The 23,693-nt window shown below is 49.5% G+C and overlaps 1 protein-coding gene across 1 annotated transcript; it reads right to left on the bottom strand.

Moving 5' to 3' along the window:
• Positions 1–342: 342 nt before the first annotated feature.
• PRRC1 (proline rich coiled-coil 1) lies at positions 343–15,963 on the bottom strand. Its single transcript, XM_078874666.1, has 10 exons — positions 15,870–15,963; positions 12,054–12,138; positions 11,516–11,695; positions 10,720–10,908; positions 9,768–9,952; positions 6,876–6,978; positions 6,310–6,473; positions 3,409–3,512; positions 2,080–2,182; positions 343–1,871 (listed from the first exon to the last, which is right to left on the bottom strand). The coding sequence occupies exons 2-10, from the start codon at positions 12,130–12,132 to the stop codon at positions 1,662–1,664; spliced, it is 1,317 nt and encodes a 438-aa protein (XP_078730792.1). The 5' UTR covers positions 12,133–12,138; positions 15,870–15,963; the 3' UTR covers positions 343–1,661.
• Positions 15,964–23,693: the final 7,730 nt, after the last annotated feature.

Raw genomic sequence — 23,693 nt, 5'->3', positions numbered from 1 at the left:
CACTCTCTCCATAAAACTATGGGCACCGTTCCTGCACCGGCGTCTTGAGATGTGGTCACAGTGAAGACGCCGCTCTATAAACCCGGCTTGTTGTATCGTGCTGTGAAATCGCTCGGTTGTTCACGCATTGTGCACTGCCCGTTAACCTCGTGCCCTCTAAACGGAGATGGTTTGAACGACATTAAAATGCATTTTGGGTGTAATGCATTCACAAAAAAAGAGACGAAAATTCAACTGCGTGTCAGCCTGTTCAGGAGTAATTTTCTTGACCGTACCATACGCAAACGAAGAGTTGCATTTCTCTAAACATCGCTTAAAAACAAATACTCCTCGGGGAAGTAGTTTATTATTGAAAACAATGTTTTGGCACCAAGTCTAAATTGAATCACTTTGTTTCTTGTGAATGTTTGCAGGCGATAGCGAGCATAAGTGTGTATATAATCAATGAAACAAAAACGTTAAAATGAAGAAAATTCCGAGAGACTGTGCGCCCTGGTTTCAGGGTCTCCGTGCGTGCGACAGGGAAAGAAACCAAGCCCGCAAAGCTGTGCGGCACAACCGGGACAACTGACGCAATAAAAAAATTACACGGCACTTCAATGTGCAGCTCTATCAAAATATTTATTAAAAGCTAAATACAGCCTTTTCCATACAGGCGTTTCTTATGTACGCATTTACTTTGTTTTACTATTTCTGATAAGACTACGCGGTCTTGGCGTATAGAAAATCAATGCCCGCCGGTCTGCGACGATGCAAAGACGCTGGGGTCTTTGCGCTCGCTGGCGAAACCGCCCAGCGTAGGTGATGAATCTCCGCTACCCAGGCTAATAACATTTGCTATGAATGTGCTCGCGTTGACTGTCAGAGTATTAAGGCTAAACACAGGTGTCCCCTTCTCCCTTCTCTTACAGCTCAACTTCAAAAATAATTCTACCACCGGTGGTTGAACAGCAAAAGCGCACCCTGCGGGAAATAAGATGCACACCGATTTCTTGTCTCTTCCCAAAATGAAGAAAGAATGGAAAGCAGAGTCATGGCCTGGTAAATACGACCTCTAGCGATGTACATATGAAACACGGGTTGGCATTCTCGAAAGAAATTCCGCCATGAACGTGGAATGTTAATGACTAGTTGTGTGTTTTGGTAAAGGCTTTTTTATCACAACGGCCGACAATTTCCAACCGTCGGCATCGTCTCCACGATTTTTGTTGTCAAAAAATGTAAAAACCGGTGTCGGCTGACCGGCCTGCCAGGAACCCACGGTGGTACGGAGAGCACGCTCATGTTCCAACAAGCGCCTTCTCGAGCCCCCCCCCCCTCCTCCATCTCTGCTCCACCACCGCAGCAGCAGCAAGCATGACAACACAGTGCCGTCGTGGCTACTGAAGCGAGAACGTCGGTGTCGCGCCTCGGCAGAGGACGGCCACGTGCAGAAGGACAGAGAGATAAGAAGGGGATATAAACAACTGCACAGATGCCGGACGCGTCGCAACCAACGCGGGGAAATAGTTACACGCGCCCGATCGTGCGCCACGACCGATCGCCGCTCCAGACGAGAAGTCGGGTGCCGGCGAGCGAGCGGAGTCTGGGAGTCTGAACACGCAGATTTGGGACGCGCGGAGTGGGGATGCACGGCACGACGCGCGGCGAGGGCGCGGCCATCACGCCATCTTGGACGGCAGACGGTGCTTGTAGAGGCCGGCGAGGGCCTTGGCGGCACTGTAGATCATGAGGCGGCGCGACACTCCTGTGAGCGCCAGGTGCCAGTCGCTGCGGGACACGTGCGGCATGCTCCTCTCCAGCACCTCGCCCACCGTCACCGCGAGGCCTGACCAGCGCAGGTCATACGTGGCCGAGTTCTGCGCCTGTGCCTGGTCGGGTTGGGAAAGCGGGGGAGAGCCCTCGGCTGATGTGCAGGCAGCAGCACGGCAAGTAGGTTCCACTCAAAAAACGAAGAAGGCAATGGCCAAGCAATGAGTCTTGTCACCCGATGAGGCTTTGCCGGACACACTATTGACGTGCTTATTTTTGTTCACGTTTGAGAGAAGCCTGGCCAAGTGATGTGGCCGACTGACTCACCTGCTGCACGGCTTCGAGAGGCACGGGTGTGGCCTGAGTGAAGGCCTCCAGGGTTATCCCGTTCGCCGGGTCCTCCAGGAGCAGACAGCCGATGTCAAACCACCTAAGCGGGGCGTGCGACACAGCCACACGATCAACCGCCGCGGCGACACCATCGCACAGACAGCCTCTGCACCGTCCGCAAAGATCAAAGGCAAAGAGCACGGCACACAAGGGGGTGGATGGCCAGCACCATGCCGGCCAGTCTTTGTCTTCTTTGTGGCGATGTCTTACACCAGGTACTGGCACTACGTGTCAACCTAAGGCAGGCCCAGCTCAGATAATCGTCACCGGCGTTGACCGTAAGCGGGGAATCGAACTCGGGTCGCCGGGGTCGTAGCGCAGCGCGCTAACCGACGCGCCGCCCGCTCCCCACAATGATCTCACTCGCAATCGCACACAGGGGGCAATCACGGCCACTTTTCACAAGCGCGGCGACGCAATGGCGAACGTGACAGATTGCGAGTCACTTACGACGCCACGTAATTATTATAATTACAAAAACACGTCCTTAATTACCATTAGTTTGGAGAATTCACAACGGGTCATTACGCTCGTGACTCACACCAGCCATGCATTCTAATTCATATTCCGCCACGTGTTCCCCTCCCCGACAGTCCACCACCCCCCCCCCCTCTCCGCATCCTCTCCAGGCTGCCACACCAAAGACAAAAGCAAGGGCAAGTTAGCGTGTAGCACCGAAGAAGGCCGACACGGCACACAAGGGGGTGGGGGGTGGCCAGCATCACGCACCATGTACTAATTTGAGGCCGAGTCGACCTTGGGGAGGCCCAAGACCGATTCAGATATTCGTTGAGGGGCGCCAAGGTGGTAAGATGTTATCTGCCTCGCCTGGTGTGCAGGAGGTCGTGGGTTCGATCCCAACCCTGACGCCTGCTGCTGTATATTTGGAGTTTGCATGTTCTCTCCCGTGGTCGCGTGGATGTTTCTCCGGGTCCTCTGGTTTTTACCTCCACATTTATAAACATGCATTTAAGAGTATTTGGCTGCAATAAATTACCACGTGATAAGCCACTTCATTGAGCAATCATTTGTAGCCAGGTCGCTTCTGAAGAAGAGCTGTATAAGCTCAGTGGGACTTACCTGGTAAAATAAGAAATAAAAATAGAACTCGGATCGCCGGGTTCATATTTGCAGCACGCTAACTGCTACACTATCGTTACCCACAACCACCACCACCAGACTCCCCTCCTCCACGGCCACCCTCTCCACGTACTACTAGCCGCATCCCTCCCCTGCCCTGTGCCCCTGCCTCCCCCGGGGCCTTACTTGTCAGGCAGAAGCTCTGCGATGAAGTTCTCCACAGACACGGCCACCTGCTTCTCGGCAATGACCCCTGACCTGCGGAGGCCGGCTATCCTCTCCTGGGCTCCCTACAGGATGCACGGGAATGTACACGCGCAGGCACACGCGAACGCACACGCCCGCAGGCATGGGTTGTGCACACACGTACGCAGTGACACGGGCACGAGTATTAATGCACACACGTTCACGCGCACACAAATTGTGACGCACGCGCACATGCACCTTGCCAGCCACCCAGGTAAACACCCCTACAAAGATTAAGATTCCCCATATAATCTTTAGCAGACTGTTACTGTTAGGGCAAATGCTGTTCATGAGCACTTACTGTAGTGGTTCATATGGTAGCATGCTCACCGCTAAAATACCGCTCCGCGCAACCGTACATACACCCATACAAACGCAAGGTCACACACACATACGTACAAACACACACGCTTACACTGGCGTATGTGGAGATTTACACACACATGCGTGCATGTGTAGTGGTGATACGCGCTGGCAGTAGGGATCGTGGGGTAGCGGGTGGTGATTGGCTGTGTGTTGGTGACGCGCGCTGACGGTGAGGGATCGTAGGTCAGCGCGGGGTCATGGGTTATGTGATGGTGATTGGCTGTGTGTTGGTTATGTGCGCTGACACAAGCTGGAAGAAGGGATCGTGTGGCAGCGGTCCGCATAGGCTCCGTCTCCTTGGAACGGAGGGCTATATAAGGCGGTGCGCGCGGGCGCTCGGGGAGTTGTTGGTGACCAGTGAAGACGGAAGACGGAGGAGGAAGAGATAGGGCCCTGAGACACCTAGTCCCGCTGTCCTTGTAAGGACCGGGGCCCTGTGTGGCTCAGAGGCGGGACCTTGGGACCCGGGGGCCGGACGTCCGTGTGAGGACCGGGCCGCGGGACCCAGTGGTCGTGATCCATACCCAAGCTGGGGTGGGTCTAGAGGTTCCCCCGGATGCTACGGGGCTGGAATGCCCGTGTGTGTGTAGCCGGGTGGAACGTGTAGCGTGAGCTGTAGTAACCACACGTGTCGGGTGGAACGTGTAGCGTGAGCTGTAGTGACCACACGTGTTATTGTGGCAAACCAAGTGTTAATAAAGTGTGCTACCCGTCAAGTGGTCTCCCGCAGTAGTTTACTATACTACACATGCATGCTCACAAACACAACAAACGCAGACCCACACAGCCAACGCACAGAGCAGCCGGGTCAAGCGGCTGCTGGTCTGGCCAGCGCTGGCATTGACCGGCCACTCATTTCCAGCCGAGCCAACCTCAAGGGGTCCCACGCCAGTTCCAAGTGCCGATTGCCGATGATGAGAAATATCAAGGCGAGAGCACCTGCGTGACTGCGACGGGAGCGCGGCCCGCTAACCCACTCGCCGTGGGGGTCGCGCTTCCATCGGCCCATTAAGAGCCATCAGAGCCATCCGCGCTGACAGTGCTAGATGCGCCAAGCGGTTAAGTGCCTCTGGGCCCTCCGCTGTGGAGATTTACGGATTCCGCGGGGATCCATTACTCCGCTGCTCCTCGTGTAATGATGGCGGTTTCGCGCCGGCGATTTACTCTCCCGCCAACAGTCCGACTCACGGCCGTCACTCTCCCCGGTGGCCCGGCCCTCGAGTCCCCACCCCTTCCAGGGGATGGGGTCGCTCTCCCGCTCTCCCGCTCCCCCGCTCACCTTTAGAGCCTGGCTAGCCAATTATTTAAGTGCTATGAATAAGTGCCGTTTCCCGAAACCTCGCCGATTATATATATTTTTTTATTTTAAGGCTGCAGTGTTGTTGACGAGTGCGTTGAATATTAATTGATAGTCGTGCTCGTGCACTCCTGCCAACGCATCAGCATCGCCGATTAATTATAATTATCAGTTCGATAATTCAATTTAATCAGATAACTCGATAATGTTGCCGCGTAGGTTTTTCGCGGTTCACCAGTACAGGTCTCCGATGTGCTCTCGGGTTCGAGCACATGTTGGGAGCTGCAGTTCCTCAAGAAACCCCCGAGCATATGCAGAGAAATGTCGGACAACGTTCCCATCAACGTGCGATACAACCCGAAAACACATCGGCGAGCAACATGATAAAAAAAGTCTCGCCTCTATTCCCACGTGTGCCGCCGGCCAGGAGGCGATGGGCGAGCTTTGGCGACTTCATTGCCATAATTAGCCACGTTACCGTGGCTGCCAGGGGGGGTTTCCTACCTTTAGGAGGTAGGATGTTAGGGGCCCAATGAATCGACCAACTTATGGAGGCTGCCACCATGCTACGGTTTGGCACACTGAATTTGCAATCCAAAGGCAGCAGCTGAAACAATGGGGTTTTATGAAAATCATGGTATCTGCAGCAGCCTCCGTGTACCACGTCCTATGGCCTTGGGGCCCACAGGTTGAGAACCACTGCTCGCGCGGGGCTCTCTAGAGCTCCCTCGAGTGGAGGTCCATCTGCCAGCAGTGGTGTGGGCAAAGCAATTGCAGTCATGCACCTCTACCATTACCTTGCAATCGACTTAACCCTTTCCCATTTTGAGACTGCAAGTTGCAGGGTGGGTGTCCTGTTCACCCCTGAATCTCGGAATGCGCAAGCGGTTCAGCATTAATTGTATCTAGAGGCAAAGCGTCGTTCTTAAAGACATTGTACTCACCGCAGAGAACCGTAGCGACACGACCGCCGCACTCTATGACAGCTGGCCCCAAACTGTGCCATGCACCCTCCCACGCATGGCCTTGTGGGAGCCTCGGTACCGATAAAGTATTTTTTCTTTCGGTTCCGTACACGTACATCATAGGAATGGAATCAGAAGACAAACTGATGATGTACCCGTACGTCAATCATAATGGGAAAGGGCTAATTGACCGTTCGCCCCAACTGCACTCGCCTTCATGCCGGCGGCGTAGCCCACGGGCTGCGGCGCGATGTGGGAGCTTGCCGCCTCCCCTGTGACGGTGGCGAAGCCGAACACCTCCTGGAAGGCGTCCCGCACGGCCGCCACCTTCACCTCCTTGTCCGAGGTGACCACCAGCTCCACATCGCCTCCAGACTCTTGACGGGTGAAGGGAGTGGGGGAGGGTCACGCAGGGTCAGCTTTGTCGAGGGTGTGGCGGTTGTGGTGCTGGGGGCGTAGGTTAAGGAGGTGGTTGTGGTGGTAGTTCGGTGTGTAAACGTCGCCACTCGGGAGGCAAAGGCGGCCAGGCGTGGTGCTGGTCACCCACCCCGTCATGTGCTGTGCAGGCCTTAATATGTGCTCACTAACAGCACTTGCCCAAAACGTATATCAAGGCTATATGGGGGAGCTTTATCTTTGTGGTGGAAATGGTGGTGACGGTAGTCATCGTGGTGTTAAAGGCGGTGGTATAACGGTGGTCATCGTAGAGGCGGTGGTTGTGGCAGCGTTTGATAATAGCGGTGGTGGTGGTGGTGTTTGCAGCCTCTTGCCAGACGTACTCATGAAGGGAGCCATGCCCGGGTCGAGTGTTGTTATCATGGACTCCACAGAGTGCTTGGTCTTGTCCAGCACAGTCTTCACCACGGGGTTGCCAACCACCCCCTGTCATGCAGACAAACTCCTTAATTCCGTGACACACAACACGACTTGGACATCTGTGAAACCCTAAAGGACATCTTGGAAGAAGAGTTTCATAGCTCATCGAATTCCTCCATTCTAAATAAAGATTCTGATGCTAAAATTAAAGATGTTTACGGGAATAGTTGCTGCAAGATTATTCATTGTAACATACCTGTTAACCCCTTATCAGTGCCTACCCTATTTATAAGACCAATTCAGACCTTATTGGTCCCTCCCTGCCCTTGTAAATCTCAACGTTCATCCAACAAAGTCCCATCACAAGGGAGAAACACAAACAAACGTATTGAAACAGGTGTATACCATATGGACCTGAAAACTCAATTTACCTGTACAATAATACGGGTAAACCATATGGTTTTGACAGATGGTATGTTGTTAAAAATCTGGTTTTCCTGAATCTGAACAACCCTGATCACTATCTCTCTCTCGCGGCGACTGCGATGGCAACTTCCAATCAGACCATAGGCGAATGTAACACGACTGCCCGAGGCTGTAGGCTATGTAGACCAATCATTGTTGATCAAATGCACTTATCAACAATCGCTGTTAGCATCGGCTCGACAAACTCCATCGCTCAGTGATATGGCAGTCAATAAGGTCAGTGATATGGTAGCGCATTCGTCGCTTGTTGCAGACGATTAGAATCCAGTGGCCGACATGAGTATTAGTAGCAGTTTTAATGACTAATCTATTTTTATTTTGCTAGGTAAGGCTCACCGAGCTTTACAGCTCTTTATCAGAAGTGACCCAGCCACAAATGATAGCTCAACGGAGTGGCTTATCACGTGGAAAATGACAACAGCCAAATACTCTGAACACATCTTGATTCTAAATTTGGAGGAAAAAAACCGGAGGACCCGGAGAAAAATCCACGCGACCAAGGGGAGAACATGCAAACTCCAAATATACAGGCGTCAGGGTCAGGATCGAACCCACGACCTCCTGTACACCAGGCGAGGTAGTTAACATCTGGCTACCAGAGTCGCGGTGTCGAGATGAGTGTATTACAGTGGGTGCATTCACAATAATGCGACGAGCCGTCTGCTTCGCTCACAGTGGACGTTAAACATCGCACGAGCAGGCCACTGCGTGCAGGCGACACGGTCCACATTTCCCAATTTCGAAAAAATTCTACTGCAAATTACTCAATTGGGATTGCGCACAGAAATCATGGCCTCCAAACTGGCACACCTTGCAAATTACTTATCCTGGTATCTCACATGGTTAAGTAAAACAAACTCAACTTACCCACCAGGTCGCCACAGTTGTGAAGAGAGAACATGCTGTTGGTGGCCAACAGCCTTAACATTTTCCAAGAATTTCGATTTAAAGCTTTCGTGACTGCAGGGATTCATCTTCTTGGTTCTTTCGGTAAAGTCACGTAGAAGGGAAATAATAAAATAATAAAAATAAACATAATAAAATACAATTCTCACGACGTATCGGCCACAACGCAAGCAGCCGTCCTCAGGTGAAGAACAGGTCTGTCGGAAAGACAGCGCCTGAATGACAGACCTGTTCTTCACCTGAGGACGGCTGATTGCGTTGTGGCCGATACGTCGTGAGAATTGTATTTTATTATGTTTTATTTTTATTATTTTATTATTTCCCTTCTACGTGACTTTACCAAAAGAACCAAGAAGATTTTCCAAGAAGCCGCAAGGCCGGCGAGGCTGGGTTAGCTTGGGCTGGTGTGCGTTGGGTTGAGACGAAACTGACGGAAACCTTCATACTCACCCCTCCCCCCCCAAGGAAAACCGGCAGTTTCTGCTCAATGTTTTGCACCTGTGAGCGAGGTTTGAGCCGACACAAAATTGTGAATGAGTGGAGGTGTGGGGTGAGGTGCTGGGGGAGGAGGGGGACGTGACTCACTCGAGTGTAACATCTGGGTCTCCTCCTCCAAGAAAAACCTCCATTTGTGGGCGGGTACAGCGTTCACAGCCGGAACACACACGGGCTCGGGAGAACCCGGCGCAGTAACCAGACTCTGTGCACCTCAAGTCTTTCCCGCCTCATGGTGGGAATTTATTTAACATTCCAGAGGTGTGTTTTCTTTTCTTTCACAAAGCCGAGTCACGGCTAGTTTTCAACGCCAGTCAGTGCAGCCGACCGCCCTGCTTTGCCAGAGCTCCATGCACGAGACGAAATTGCGCTAACCCATTAATTTTGTGTTCTCCCCCCCGCCCCCCGCCCCCAACTCCCCAAGTGGTGGCACCATCGAATCATCGCGTTATAATTCACGCTGCAGCACACGGCCCGGCACATCGCGTGCGTGCGAACATCTGGCCAAATCCCCGCAATGCAACTCCAAGCCCATAATTTACGCTGTTAAAATTCATTGTGCCATGTTGAAGGCAGGTGCTAGGGGGGCGAGGAGGGGGGTGGGCGGAAAAGAAGAGATCTTAATTGTTTGCGAATCAGCTGACCCGTAAACATACACCTACAGCCACATTGCCAACCAGATTTTTCTAATCAAAATAATATGCTCGTGAAATTTGCCTTTTAAACTGTTGCTTAACGTGTGCCATCAGGGCAATTTGAATTTGTATTGCACACTTAACAACATTTAAATTGTATTTTTCTCCTAATTGTGTCTGCTTTATGCATAGAAAATAATTTAATTCGCATGCGTCTATCTGGACACACAGACGGCGGCGAGTGGCACTGCCTGGCGTTCGGAAGGCCCCTCGGCGCCCTCCTCTTTCCCAGCGCCGCCGTACCCGCAGCAGGGCCCACAAGAGGAGGTCTACCTTGAAGAAGCCCCAGATGCCGCCCCCCTGCGCCGCGTGCTCGTGGTGCCCGTGCTGGCACTGGTGGTGATCGTGGTGGTGATGCTGGTGGTCGTCGGGCTCCTCGGGGAAGGTGATAGAGGAGCCGTGCTGATGCTGCCCGGCCTGGGGCGGTGCCATTGCAATGGGCCCTGCCATCATGGGCGCTGAGCGAGCGTCACGCGAGAGGGGAACGTCAAGTCGATTGTGACAATGCAGGCAAGTAAATATTGAATCGATTCGTAACAGCAATACATCCCTCCAGGTGTGCTTAACTGTGGCTATGAAAGACTTGGGCGTTTACATGGAATCTCAGGAATAAAGTTGTGATTCCCCAAATTGTGAAAATTCATTGTAGTCTCGATTTGGCTTGGGCATTTTCGAAAAACATATGGTTCCTAAACGAGCCTTAGATTTGCCTCTGGCAGGTGTGACAACCCACGGATATTAAGACAACATCTTTGGAATAATGCGGCAACTTCAATTCAAATGTGACAATCTGGGGTCACACACATATACGAGACAAGCTTGGAGAAGTCATGTATAAGCACGTGTTACGTAATGTTTTCCAACATTCATCAGGTTTTGGAAGTATTAGCAGTACAGAAGCCAATGGGTCGGTGTCAGGGTCCGTTTAGTGCCGGTTCATGTCTCAAACTTTTGGGCAACCCTTTGATCAATTTGGTCGATTTTCAAGAGTACAAATCCCTAACAGCAACACAATTTTATACCAGGTTCTTTCCTACTGTTATCACCTTCACGAGAGTTAGAGTAGCTCGATACTGTGGACGGACAGAGCTAATAATCAACACACTCAACCATAGTTGGAGAGTGTTAATTTGGAGTTGAGATCTCCTTTTTTAGACAACATTAATCGTCGCTATTCACGCATTCACACGTTACCGCGTGTTCACTAGCTGCCCCGGGCACCCACCGACGCTGGGCGCAGAGACGGTGGAGAGGTACGGAGACTGCGGCGCCCGGCCGCCGTGGCCCCGTGTCACGTCGTAACCGCTGCCCCCCATGTAGCCGCCGCTCGGCGGGAGAGACGGCCCCATCGATGTCACCGAGCCCTCCGATGTCACGGACGCAACAGCGGTGAACTCTGACATGTGGGGAGGCCCTGCGCACCCACATCACAAACACACCAACATCCCCATATAGTTTTACAGACAGTAGTGACAGATGCAAGTGCCGTTAGTGTAAGTGAGGCTAGCATGCACAACGGCATAGCATGGTTGGCATGAGCCCTGGTGCATGGAATGTAGCCCGGTGCCTGAACCCCTCCGGCCCTGTGAGCCCATAGCTACACCACTGGCTGCCCAAAACCGCAATGTCCGGTAGAGTCGCCTCTCCATCGGCCTGGAATGCTCAGCCAGATGACCTTCGATCCATACCCACCTCAGAAGACTTTCAAAAATTGTTTTTAAAACATCTTTGTGTCAGGTAGCCTTTGGGAGTTAGACTGAAAGTCACCAGTGCCCCTACACTCGAGCATCGCCACAGGCCTCGGCCTGGCGATACTGTCTCTGAAACATGGCGCTGGATAGTAAACGTGCTTATTATTAGTGCATGAAGTGAATTGCGGGATCAGCACAAACACAAATGGTGATGGGTACCAAGTCATGGGTTCCTGGTAAATGGAAGGTGGGTAGCAGGTGATGGATATGAGGAACACCGGGCGATGGTAGAGAGTATAATGGGTACCCGGTGATTGGTACGACAGGTACCTGGTGGCGAGTAAATTGCCAGGCCCGGGCTACTGTAGAGACCCTCGGGAGCTGGTGGAACTCCGGGGGAGATGCTGGATATCCCCAAAACTCCAGACATGGGGGGCGGCGGGAATGGCGTGCTCGACAGCATGGACGATGGTCCAGGCACGGGAACCAGCATCGGTGACATGGTCCCTGCTGCATGCGCCATGCTCGCACATACGCGACACGACACTGGCGTTTAGTCACGCGGCTAACCTCTGCATGTATGTTGAACTTCTCTCGCACCATACATAGCCAACCGTGCGAATTGGAGATGCGGTTGGATTGTACGGGAGTGAGCTGTACGCTTGTTAGCTGTTGGGGTGCACACGAGTGGTCATATTGGAATGCTAATGTACTGGTAGGTTACACACATGGGTGTACAGTTGTATATTAGTGAACGGATGTGTTGTATGTTAATGAGATGTTGGGTTGAATGACAGTGAAGAGGTGAGCGTGAGGGGTTGAGAGTGGTGGCCAAGTTGGGTGGGCAGTTGCCCAGGGGTTTTCAGACCGAGCGAGATGGACGGGAGACTCCCAGCCGACGGTGGCGATGCAGGTGGGGTCGTCTCAATTCCGCTCTCTTCCATCATCCTCTCCTGCACATGCACGTCATCACAACCATCATCATTATCAGCATCACAACTACCATCATCATCATCACAGCCATGATTATTATCACAACCATGATTATCATCATCACAACTACCATCTTCATCACAGCTATGTTCATCTTCACATCCATTACTGCCATGTTCACATCCACCGTTGCCATTGTCACACTGTCGCAACAACCACCACCATCAAAGAAATTAGAACAGAACAAGAACATTATAAAATGGTGTCAGCCACAAAACAGTCAAGTTTAAATGCATCATCATATATTAATGATGCATTTACGGAGTTTACAAATGTACAAGATTCAAATCTTACTAAGTAGGCCTACTCAATTTGAAAAAAAAAACTGTTTTTACATTCGGTGGAACTAGAATTTGTTCTTGATGTGACCCAGGTCGGCCTTGCAAAATAAACAATGTTCATGTGTTTCCACACGTTTATTTAATTTCCTGATTAACTAAAGGATACAGCCACAACAATAACATAACTAATGTTGGTCAATGAGAACTATAATGGAATTCTCATCTTATTTCATATTTATAGAGCGCCTTAACTCAAGGCGCTTCACATAGTTTAAACAGCGGTAACACAAATAGAGCAATGCAGATGGCATGGGCATGCAAGGGCCAAGGAATGAGCGACCGTAACGAAGGGCACGTGGGGGTCAAGGAAGGGCTATTGGGGAGGGATGGGAAGGAGTGGAGGGGTGAGGGGAGGGAAGAGGAAGGGAATCGGCAATGGACAAGAGGTAAACTTTGAGAGAGGACCTAAAGGAGGTTAAGGAGGGGCAGTGCTCAACAATGTACAGGGGAAGTTGATTCCAGTGGAGGGGTGCAAGGAGGGAGAAGGATCGAACACGGATTTGTCACAGGGAGGAGGGCCAGACACTTTCATTAAGAATTGAATTAAACATTTAATTGTTGCGTGTGGAAAAACTTGAAAACGTTATTACAGAACTAAAACTAAAAAGTGGTGCAAACGGAAGACTTTAGTTAGGACTCCCTCCTAATTATTTGCATGAAGAATCTTTACACGTGGCAGTCAGTCCCTGAGCCAAATTCCTGAGCCCTTGTCGATAACTGGAGGTAGGGATTAGGCTGCCTGCAAATTCGAATCGGGGGGTGGGGGTGGATTCGTCTCATCAGCTATTCCCGAATTAACTATCTGGGTACCACATTCTGGGAAATCAATAGTTGTTGTCCAAGTATGGATACAAAATTTCCCCTTGCCACCAGGAGCTGGATTTTGATATCCTTACCCCTGAGACACCAGGACATTAAATCCTACGCCTCTCACCTGACAGCACTTAATTATATTGATAGATAAATAAAGTCCTATTTTTTTAATGAAAAATATGTAAAAGTGTTGGGCCCTGGGCAAAGTTCCCATTTGTGACACCCTAAAAAGCTTGACTCTGCCCACCACAGCAATGCAGAATTTCCACCGTGGGCTCAGTGCTGGCACGAACACGAGTATTTGGCTTCTTAAGAGTTATTTCCATGAAGGACTTTCACACACATGTGGCAGTCCAGCCTGCACATCCGCAAACTTTAAGCTATGTTTGCAGTGGGTTTTGTAATGCGATTGGTACAAACTCTGACGCAGCTGTTATTCTTTAAGAAGCCAAGTTTAAATAAGGAGCTGCGAGCTATGGCTCCTTATGGAAAACAAAGTGGTCTGCAGTATCAGAAAAGCAATACAAAGAATATATACAACCCTCTTTAAATCCACTGCTGGATGAAGGCCTCCTCACATTGTGCCAGTCATGAGAATTATTTAATAATACTTCACCTCGTTGGTCTATGCAGGTTGGTTAAGTGGGGGGGGGGGGGGGCGGAGGCCTAACACCAGTTCGGATATCAGACGCCACTAATGGTAGCCATAGCCTAGAATCGATCAGGTCTACAGTCATAACCCAGTGCGATGACCACCGCGCCAATGCTCCACACCTTCAATCAAGAAGCAATCCAAAAGGCCAATGGCTCTTTTAGTACAGGTATGCACGAAGGCTGCGTGGCTCGCACGCCTGATGCGTTTGAACATTCGTCAATGACACAAATATACTTTAAGACCACAGTCACGTGCTGCATTATAGCCCTCTAGCTATGCCAAATCATTGTATTCACTCAGAGTGGGCATTGTTACTCGTGTCATAATAAGGCACTTTACTTAAAATGTTAAGTTTTGTTTTCTCATTATTGAAGCTTCAAACTCTCATCGGACAGCCTGAGAAACGGAGCCTCGGTGTGCAGATAGAAAGCCTATATATTTTTTGGGTTACGTGGTCTGTTAAAAGCCTCATCCCCAGAGTCTTGTAAGGTCAAACCAAAAGTAGTTCGACTCGAGATCAATTCCCAATGACTGCTGCCTATTGGAGTAGAAGTTTAAAGTTTTAGAAATCATGAGCATGTATTAGAACACATTTTTGAAAAATTATCCACACACTAAAACAAAACCTTACACTATTTAGTTAGGTTTACTCAAGCTTCCGTGTTAAAAGGGGCAACGATTTCCTAAGTGCTCTCATTTGGTTAACTCACAAGCAGTCTCAAGCGAAAAAGGAACAATATCACCTAGGACCTAGGTAAATAAAGGAAATCAATCTCACCCTTTAAACAAAGCCCTAAACCCCTCAGTTGGTTAAACAAGGCCCTCCAATTGCGTTCAGGCTCACCTGCTGAAGTAAATCATAATTTCACCTGGTAAAGTCACCGATATCACCTGATTAAATCAAAGTAAGCCCTCACGTGTATAAGATCACGTTTTTTTCATCCGATTTAATTTAAGCCATCAATCTCCGCTGGAAAAACCAAAAGACCGACTTGTTTACTGACAAAATAAAACTGGGTTACGGACAAAATTACCTGCCCAATGTCGTCAATATCACTCGATGAACCAAAGCCATCATAACCCTCGCCTAATTGTTAAAAGACATCTATTTCAGCTGGATAAATAAAGCCATCAATAACCCATGCTTGATTAAAAGGCAACGGAGACCCGCATTAAAAAAAGTGTGTTTTTTGGTCAAACAACGCAAATCCAAGCCACCAGATTTCCTCCTATAAACTTGCACACAATCACACCTTGCCCGAACAAAGCCACCAATCTCTCCACGGTTCAATTTGAGTCGTAAAATAGTTTAAGCAGCACCTGGTCAAATTAACTAATCACAGTCCAAGGTTAAGTCAGCGGCCCCGCGTAACGACGCCACGAACCCGGCTGGGCACTTTGACAGCAACTGGCCATCGAAGATGCCCTTCCCATGTATCCCGTAACAGACTGTCGGGGCAAGTGCTGTAAGCGAGTAGAGCACCTCTGAAGGCCAACACGGCACACGAGGGGGTGGGGTGGCCAACACCATGCCCGGCCGCCTTTGTCTCCCCAGCGACGACGTTTACGACACACCCCACCGGGTACTGTACTCATTCGAGGCCGAGCCGACCTAGGGGAGGCCCAGCACCACCCATCGTTTGAGCGACTTCCTACCGAGTGGCTTGGCCTGGCCTTGCAATGGCCCCCTGTGCCATAGTCCCACTCGCGCCTGTTGCAGCCACCGAGCCCCCCTCGAACTACAACACAACAGCCTCCCCCCCCCCCCGCTGGGAAGGGCACAGGGGAAGCTCGCGTGCCCCCCACCCTCCCCTTCACAGCTTTGTCTCGACACTAAACAATTCGTTATCGATAACTAATCACCCCGCGTCTCTCAATTTACCTTCGCTCGGCCGATGTTGACGCCGTGACGCGTGGAGGTGAGGGGGGGGCTCTGTGCTTAGCGGGGGGGACGTGACGTCATCGGCGGTGGTGACGTCACGCGTGCCACGTTGTCCAAATGGTGACGTCACCCCGGAGCCACGTCGGAGACAGGCTGAGTGGCGCAAGACCACACCTTCGGTGTTGACGTGAGGTTGAAAATGCTTTCGGGAAGGGTAGAAACACAAGCCTTCAGAATGAGGATATTTAATAATTACTCCTGGAGGAATCCGATGACCTATTTTACACGATTTTATTTAGTTCTACCTGATGACTATTGCTTGTGATGCAATCGAAACGTCGTATTCTATTTAATTTCTTTATTTCTACGTGACTGTACCGAAATAACCAAAGCGTAGTACAAGAACGATAAACAAATCACCCAAACACATGCAAATGAAACTAAAACATCCACATCCTACCAGGCCAAGCCCACTGGGGTATTAACTTAAATTTCAGAAGCGACCTGGCAACAAATGATAGCCCAACAAAGTGCGTTATCATTTTGATATGTATAGCATGACGGCTTGCATGAAAGTAATGTCTGGTGTTTGATTTAAATTTTGCAAGCAACGTTTTACCCGTGGGGCCGTCCATAAATGACGTCACGCGATTTTGGACGATTTTTGACCCCCCCCCCCCTCTCGTCACACGGCGTCACAAAAAGTCAGACCCCCCCCCCTCAAATATGACGTCACAAAACTCTGCCCCCCCCCCCCAAAAAAAGTGCTTCAAATCGCTTTAAACTATTGTCATTGTAGTGCGTTTTTAATGTGCCGCTGCACTCTGATGTTGTGGGAGAAAACATTTATCAAAAAATCTATTTAATTAAGTAGAACCTGTTGTCTATATTTAAAGTTGCGCATTTTTACGTGACGTCACATTTCTCAAACCCCCCCCCCCCTCGTCACACATCGTCACAAATGTCTGACCCCCCCCCTAGGTGCGTGACGTCATTTATGGACGGCCCCCGTGGCACACCACGAGGAGTTAGAGTGAAGGATATACATTATGGGAAAATAAAAAAGGGAAACAGTAGGAAGCATGGGGAATTAGAGAAGAATGATGGAAAGGGAACGGAAAAACGGGAGCAATGGGTCAGGAAAGATGATAGGGAGGAGAAAGAGGCTACATTAGGGCCTGGACGCTGCCGCACAAAGAAACATTGGCGAGACGTTAACCACCTCGCCTGGTGTACAGGAGGTTGTGGGTTCGATTCAAATCCTAACGCCTGTATATTTGGAGTTTGCATTTTCTCCCCGTGGTCTCCTGGATTTTTCTTCGGGTCCTCCGGTTTTTCCCTCCACAATTAAAAACACGCGTCTAGAGTTTTTGCCTGCTATAAATGTCCACGTGATAAGCCACTGGGCTATCACTTGTGGCCAGGTCGTTTCTGAAAAAGAGCTATACAACTCAAAATAAAATAACAAATTAAATTTCGATTTAAAGCTTTCGTGACTTTACTGAAAGAACCAAGAAGAAAAATAACAAATTATTTGATGTTTCGATTTAAAGCTTTCATGACTGCAAGGATTCATATCCTTGGTTCTTTCAGTAAAGTCAAGTTCAAGTTCATTTATTAGGTATAGCCTTGTGAGCCATTCGGCTCTTGAATCGGGTGCAACCGCAACAAACAAAAAATAAAAACTTGAACAAGAAAACATCTTAAAGTGAATATGTGACTAAGTGCAAACAGAAAATACAAGAAAAGACAGCAAAATGTTGCAGAAAAAACACCGTACACCAACGCTGTGTGCAAAAATCCCAGTGGGATGCAAGTCAAAAAACAACAACAACAACCACAAGACAACTTAGATTAAGGCCATCAGTCTTACTCCGTACTACAACAAACAAACATGGCCAAACCAGTAAACTTTTAGAAATCACCAAAATAAAGCAATGAAACAGTGATCATAGGAACTGACAGAATTTTCACAATAAACGACAAACAACATGTACTACCAAAACCCTGCAGCCATAGCTGGCTGCATGAGTCACTCCACAACAGCAGGAGCATCAGTCGGAGTATTATAATTTTTCAATGCACCTTTAAGATCAGCACACTAAATCAAAACACAGGTCATACTTTGCAGCAATCATCCGGAGCGAAACATTTTATTTTAGGCCACTGAATAGCACTGGCAGCTAGGGGTGTACAGCTCCTCTAGAGCAGTTTTGAGTGAAGATCTCATAGGTAGTGACTCAAGTTGCAAATTATTGGCAATAGCATTCCAGACCCTGGGGGCATCAATAGCAAAGGCCCTTCCTCCAGTATATTGACGGCAATAGGGAATATGAAGCTGGTAAATGAGTGTAGACCTTAGGTCAAATTTGTTCATTGAAACAGAGAGAAGGGAAATAATAAAAATAAAATTCTCACGACGTTTCGATTGCAACACAAGCAATCATCATCAGGTGTGAAAACCACAGTAAGAAATTTTGAAAAAAGTGGCGGTTTTTTCTTGTTTTTAAAATTTACGTGACTTTACCAAAAGAACCAAGAATATGAAATTGTTTGATGGTTGTAATAGACAAGTTATCAACATGCAATTATCCGCTGTAGTTTCTATTTCCAAAATGCGTTTCGTTGAGCAGCGTGTTCTGAAACATACCGGGCTGATTGGGGAGTGAATGCTCGGGTTTATCCGTTTTCCCAACATCTCAGAGCAGCGTGGGGACCTTGCTATTTAAATGTGTTTGAAGGGGCCCACCCCCCAAAAAAGACGCGAACTTTCACTCTCCTGAAGCCCTTTCGTGGCGAGCAGTCCTTGGACATTGTTATTTAGCTCCTGAACATATTCCCATAAGCAAGAATAGAAACAAAAACCTTGATACGCCAACGTTGATCAGAGAGTCATGAAATAGGCGCAATTCTCGCAGGTTGGAAACGTGCACAAAGAATCAGGGAGAGGTGTGAATTATACCATGACGGTCGCACGCGGTTCAGAAAGAATAGCCAAACGTAAGAGACATCATCCCAGTAAATATGCAACGTTGGGCGAACGTTGGCATGCGGTTTTAGAACCGTTGACGCCCCAACGTTCGACGTTTACAGTACAGTAGTGGGGTATTTGACTTAAGAAAAGCAGCTGGGCCTGGGCAGGACACGTTGCGGGAGGGGATGATGGCCGGTGTCGTAGTCGAGAAGAGCGACGGACAAGCAGCCAAATCAACTGCTTATTGAACACGGGACCAAAAACACAAGCGGTCCCAGCAACAAACGGCGCTGCACGAAGTAATGCACTCTGCAGTGAAACTTCATATCCATTTAAATGTTAAGATTGCTCTCCAAATCAGCGATGTGCTGAACCATTTTTAATTTTGCCACGTTTATTCACGTGGCACTTTTTATTAATTATCTGTATCGGATGGAGGTTTGACGACGAATCTTTGACACAACCAAACCCAACAACGCCAATTAATCAATACAGGAGATGAGTGTTTAATATTTTTTTCTTAATAAATTGAGAAAGGTGAGAAGATGGTTAAAGACAATATTGTATGTGATGGATGATCATGGCCGATGAGAATATTACAATGGTACTTTTAAAATGATAGTCGTGTTAAACTGATACGTTTTTCAATGGGAGAAAATGCCACTTCAACTGCACGTTGGCGTGAGCCGACGAATGAATGAATTCAGAGCACGTGCGTGGGCGGAGAGGCACGCGGTCGGTAATCGACACTCGCGCGGCCATCTTACTTGGGGGCAGATCTCCCAATCCGTGTCTCTGGCCTCTAAAAAGTGCAATGAATAGGGGCCGTTACCCGAAACGTCTTCCATAATAGACATATACTGCACACTTCCATTCTAAGACCATGGTGTTATTGAGAAAGCACTTTAAATGGTTGTGACATCATCTCACGTTGGAAACCCTTAATGCGTTGGCAGGGATGCAGTGTAGGTTTTACCATTTTTAACAATAAAACAGGTGTTAAGATGTTTCTGTCTTAACACCTGTTTTATTTATTGCCAGAAAGGATAAAAACCTATTATTACACTTTGATACTGGCAAGAAAGGTCACATGTTGTAGGTATGCAGTCTGCCGTCCGCAAACACCCCTTAGCAAGTTAAACACCGAGGCTTCTGTGGGGGTCGCTATCCCCCGAGGTCCCTCCCGCCTCCATCCCCTATTTCGTTTACGTTACCCCACCTCCCTATTACCCGCTACGGTTTCGCCGGCATTCGAACGCGACGCCCCTACTGTTACAGCCTCACGCCGCGCTCCCACGCTGCGAGCATACGTGCGCACATCATCATCAATCAAACGCCGTGCTCGCAGTATAGCCCTGTGCGGCACGTTACCAATGCGCATCCGTATCCGACACGTAACGAACGTATGCGCACTCCCACACACACGCCGCTCCGCGCACTCCAACTCCACTCACGTTATGATCGCGCACCTGTATCACACACGGAGTGAACACACGCGACACCCACTCTCGCACCGCTCTGCGCAGCGCTCCCCCGAGGCGAGCCGCAGCGCTACAGAATCACTGCGTACACACGCGCACCCACACGCTCACACTGCACGACAAGATCACGCGAGACCACGCTTCGCTATTAATGATTTATTACCTGGTAACTAATGTTGAATCAGTGAGTCGACGAGGCTGGCCTATTCCACTAAACCGGTACCTATTCCCTATTTATCGGCTATTATCCTACCTCACCTTCCCACTCACTGTTTGGCGCCCGCGGAGGTTCGCTGCTCTCTGCGCTAACAGCGTACCTCGATACGTCGCACGGACGTCCGGGTCGCTGGCTGGAGCTGCTGCTGGTCCGCTGGCCTGGAGAGAAGAGCGCCCTTTCCCCTTTCCGCCCCCCCTATTTATCCTCCCTACCTCAAAAGGATGCTGCGCTGAATGGGCTCGCGCACCTCGAGCACGCGCACGGCGGTTCCGGGCGCTTTTGATATGCTAATCAGTGAGCGGCGTGCGCGGCGTAAATCCTAATTAATCCCTTACCCTTCCTAACAATGTGGCCTGCGCGCTCAAGCGTAATGATCCCAACCCTCCATGACTATGCGCAAGAGCCCCTGCGGTCCCGCTATTCATGCTGTCCCCTCCCTCCGCCTGTCTCGTCGACCCGTGGGGGTGTGTGTGGGGGGAAAATGCGCCTCAACCGCGGTGGCCGAATGCCCCATGCCGCGACCACACCATATTAAGGCTGGTCGCAGCGCCGCGGCGCAACGTAGCATGGGGGGAGGTCGTCCAATTCCCTGATCGCCGGAAACCGTGAGAGTTAACCCCGATAAGGGTTTCTCGGATAAAAACCGGTCGATCAGGTGACCTTCCCTTCCAGCTCTATGGGGGGGGGGAAATGCGTGCGGGTGTGTGCTTATGTGGGGGGGGTGATGGGGGGCAGTGCGGTGGAAGAAGCCGGGCGGCTCCCTGGCTCGGCAGAGCGGCCCCGTCGCTGTAGCACCACACTTGCACGACTTATAATCATCCATAACTTAGGTTTTTATTTTGGGTTAGATCGCGTAAATATATGAATGTGTCGTTGAACCCGCCACCACCCGACACAGCCAATTAGTAAGGTTTGTCACGTCAACAGAACATGCCAATTCGTTACTACAGCAACACTGGTGTGTTGGAGAGCCATGCCACAACATTTACAATCTGAGAACGACGTTTCACAAGTAATGCATGTCGATTACCATATGAACAACCAAACCGGCAATGGATACCCATTGTAAGTTATATACATTCACTAGATTTTTATTTAAAGCTATCGTGACTGCAGTGATTCATATTCTTGGTTCTTTCGGTAAAGTCACGTAAAATATATATTATTTCCCTTCTACGTTTATATATTACTAGCAGAAGTACCCGGCTTTGCCCGGGTGAAAAATATATTTCTTAAAAACCTTACATATATATACACAGATACTAAGGTATTGTCAAAGCCCGGTGGGCTGTTTGTACATTTCTCCACCAACAAATATATAAGAGGCTTTCACAAGTCCAAAAAGTTGTAGAAAGTGTGAGGTAAATAGTTGATGTCAAAAGGTTTCCGAAAATTGCGGTCTCCCCCCCCCTCAAAAAATATCTTTACCCCTCGTAGGTATATATACTAACAACACCTTACATACAACAGAGGAAGTGGTATCTATTGACTCTGTAGTAGTATCTACTGACTGTACAGTAGTATCAACTGAGCCAGTAGTAGCTACTGACTGTGTAGTAGTATTTAGTGACTGTAATAACTACTGACCATAGTAGTATTTACTGGGCCTACAGTAGTATCTACCAACTATATACTCGTAACGACTAACTGTATAGTATCTGCTGACTCTATAGTTGTATCCACTGACTATAGTAGTAACTACAAAATCTATAGCAGAATCTACTCACTCTATAATAGTATCTACTGACTCTAGTAGCTACTCACCGTGGTAGTATGTACTGACTGTATAGTAGTATATACTGACTGTAGCAGTATTGACTGACTGTAGCGGTATATACTGACTGTTTTAGTATTTACTATAGCGGTATCTACCAACTCGATAGCAGTATCTACTATCGCTACAGCAGTGTATACCGACTGAGGTCGTACCTGCTATCACTACAGCAGTGCATACTGCTGTGTTGGTACCTGTTATGATGACAGCAGTGCATATTGTGGTGGAACCTGCTATGATTACAGCAGTGCATACTGCTGTGGTGGTATCTGCTATGATGAGAGGAGTACATATTGTGGTGGTGGTACCTGGTATGATAACAGCAGTGCATATTGACTGTACTCATCATTCACCCTCACCATTCACCACTCACAACTCACCCTTACCACTCATCCTCACCACTCACCACTCCCACTCACTATTCACCATTCACCCTCACAACTCACCACCCTCCCTCACCAATCTCCCTCACCACTCACCCTCACCACTCACCCTCACCACTCAACAATCACCACTCACCCTCACCACTCACTCTCACCACTAACCCTCACCACTAACCCTCACCACTCTCACTCACCACTCTCCCTCACCACTCACCACTCACTCTCACCATTCACCCTCACCATTCAGCCTCACCACTCACCCTCACCACTCACCGTCACAACCACCACTCACCGTCACAAACACCACTCACCCTCACCACTCAACTTCACCCTCACTACTCACCAATCATCCTCACCAATCACCACTGACCAATCACCACTCACCACTCTCCACTAACCCTCACCACTCAACCTCACCACTCACCCTCAAAACTAACCACTCTCTCACCACTCACCCTCACCACTCAGCACTCACCCTCACCACTCACCCTCACCACTCACCCTCACCACTCACCCCTCACCGCTCACCACTCACCCATCACCACTCACAACCGCCACTCACCCTCACCACTCATCCTCACCACTCACCCTCACAACAACCACTCACCCTCACCACTCACCCTGACCACTCACCACTCATCCTCACCAATCACACCCTCACCAATCACCACTCACCCGCACTGCTCACCCTCACCACTCACGCTCACCCTCACCACTCACCCCTCACTAATCACCACTCATAACCGCCACTCACCCTCACCACTCACCACTCACCCTCAACACTCACCCTCACCACTCACCGTCACCACTCACCCTCAATACTCACCACTCATCCTCACCAATCACACCCTCAACAATCACCACTCACCCTCACAACTCACCCTCACCACTCACTCTCACCACTCACACTCACCCTCACAACAACCACTCACCCTCACCGCTCAGCACTCACCCTCACTACTCACCCTCACCACTCACCACTAATCCTCACCAAT

This window comes from Lampetra fluviatilis, chromosome 39 (assembly GCF_964198595.1).
Source record: "Lampetra fluviatilis chromosome 39, kcLamFluv1.1, whole genome shotgun sequence".
Classification (NCBI taxonomy): Eukaryota; Metazoa; Chordata; class Hyperoartia; order Petromyzontiformes; family Petromyzontidae; genus Lampetra; species Lampetra fluviatilis.
Note: the sequence above shows the minus strand (reverse complement) of the source record. Positions and strands in the feature narration are given on the sequence as shown.

Excerpts from the sequence above, each read along its gene's own strand:
- PRRC1 (XM_078874666.1), bottom strand. The coding sequence starts at position 12,132 with ATGATGGAAGAGAGCGGAATTGAGACGACCCCACCTGCATCGCCACCG. Across the intron at positions 3,513-6,309 it reads GCTACGCCGCCGGCATGAAG|GGAGCCCAGGAGAGGATAGC; the intron begins GCGAGTGCAGTT and ends TGCATCCTGTAG. Across the intron at positions 2,183-3,408 it reads GCAGAGCTTCTGCCTGACAA|GTGGTTTGACATCGGCTGTC; the intron begins GTAAGGCCCCGG and ends CGCCCCGCTTAG.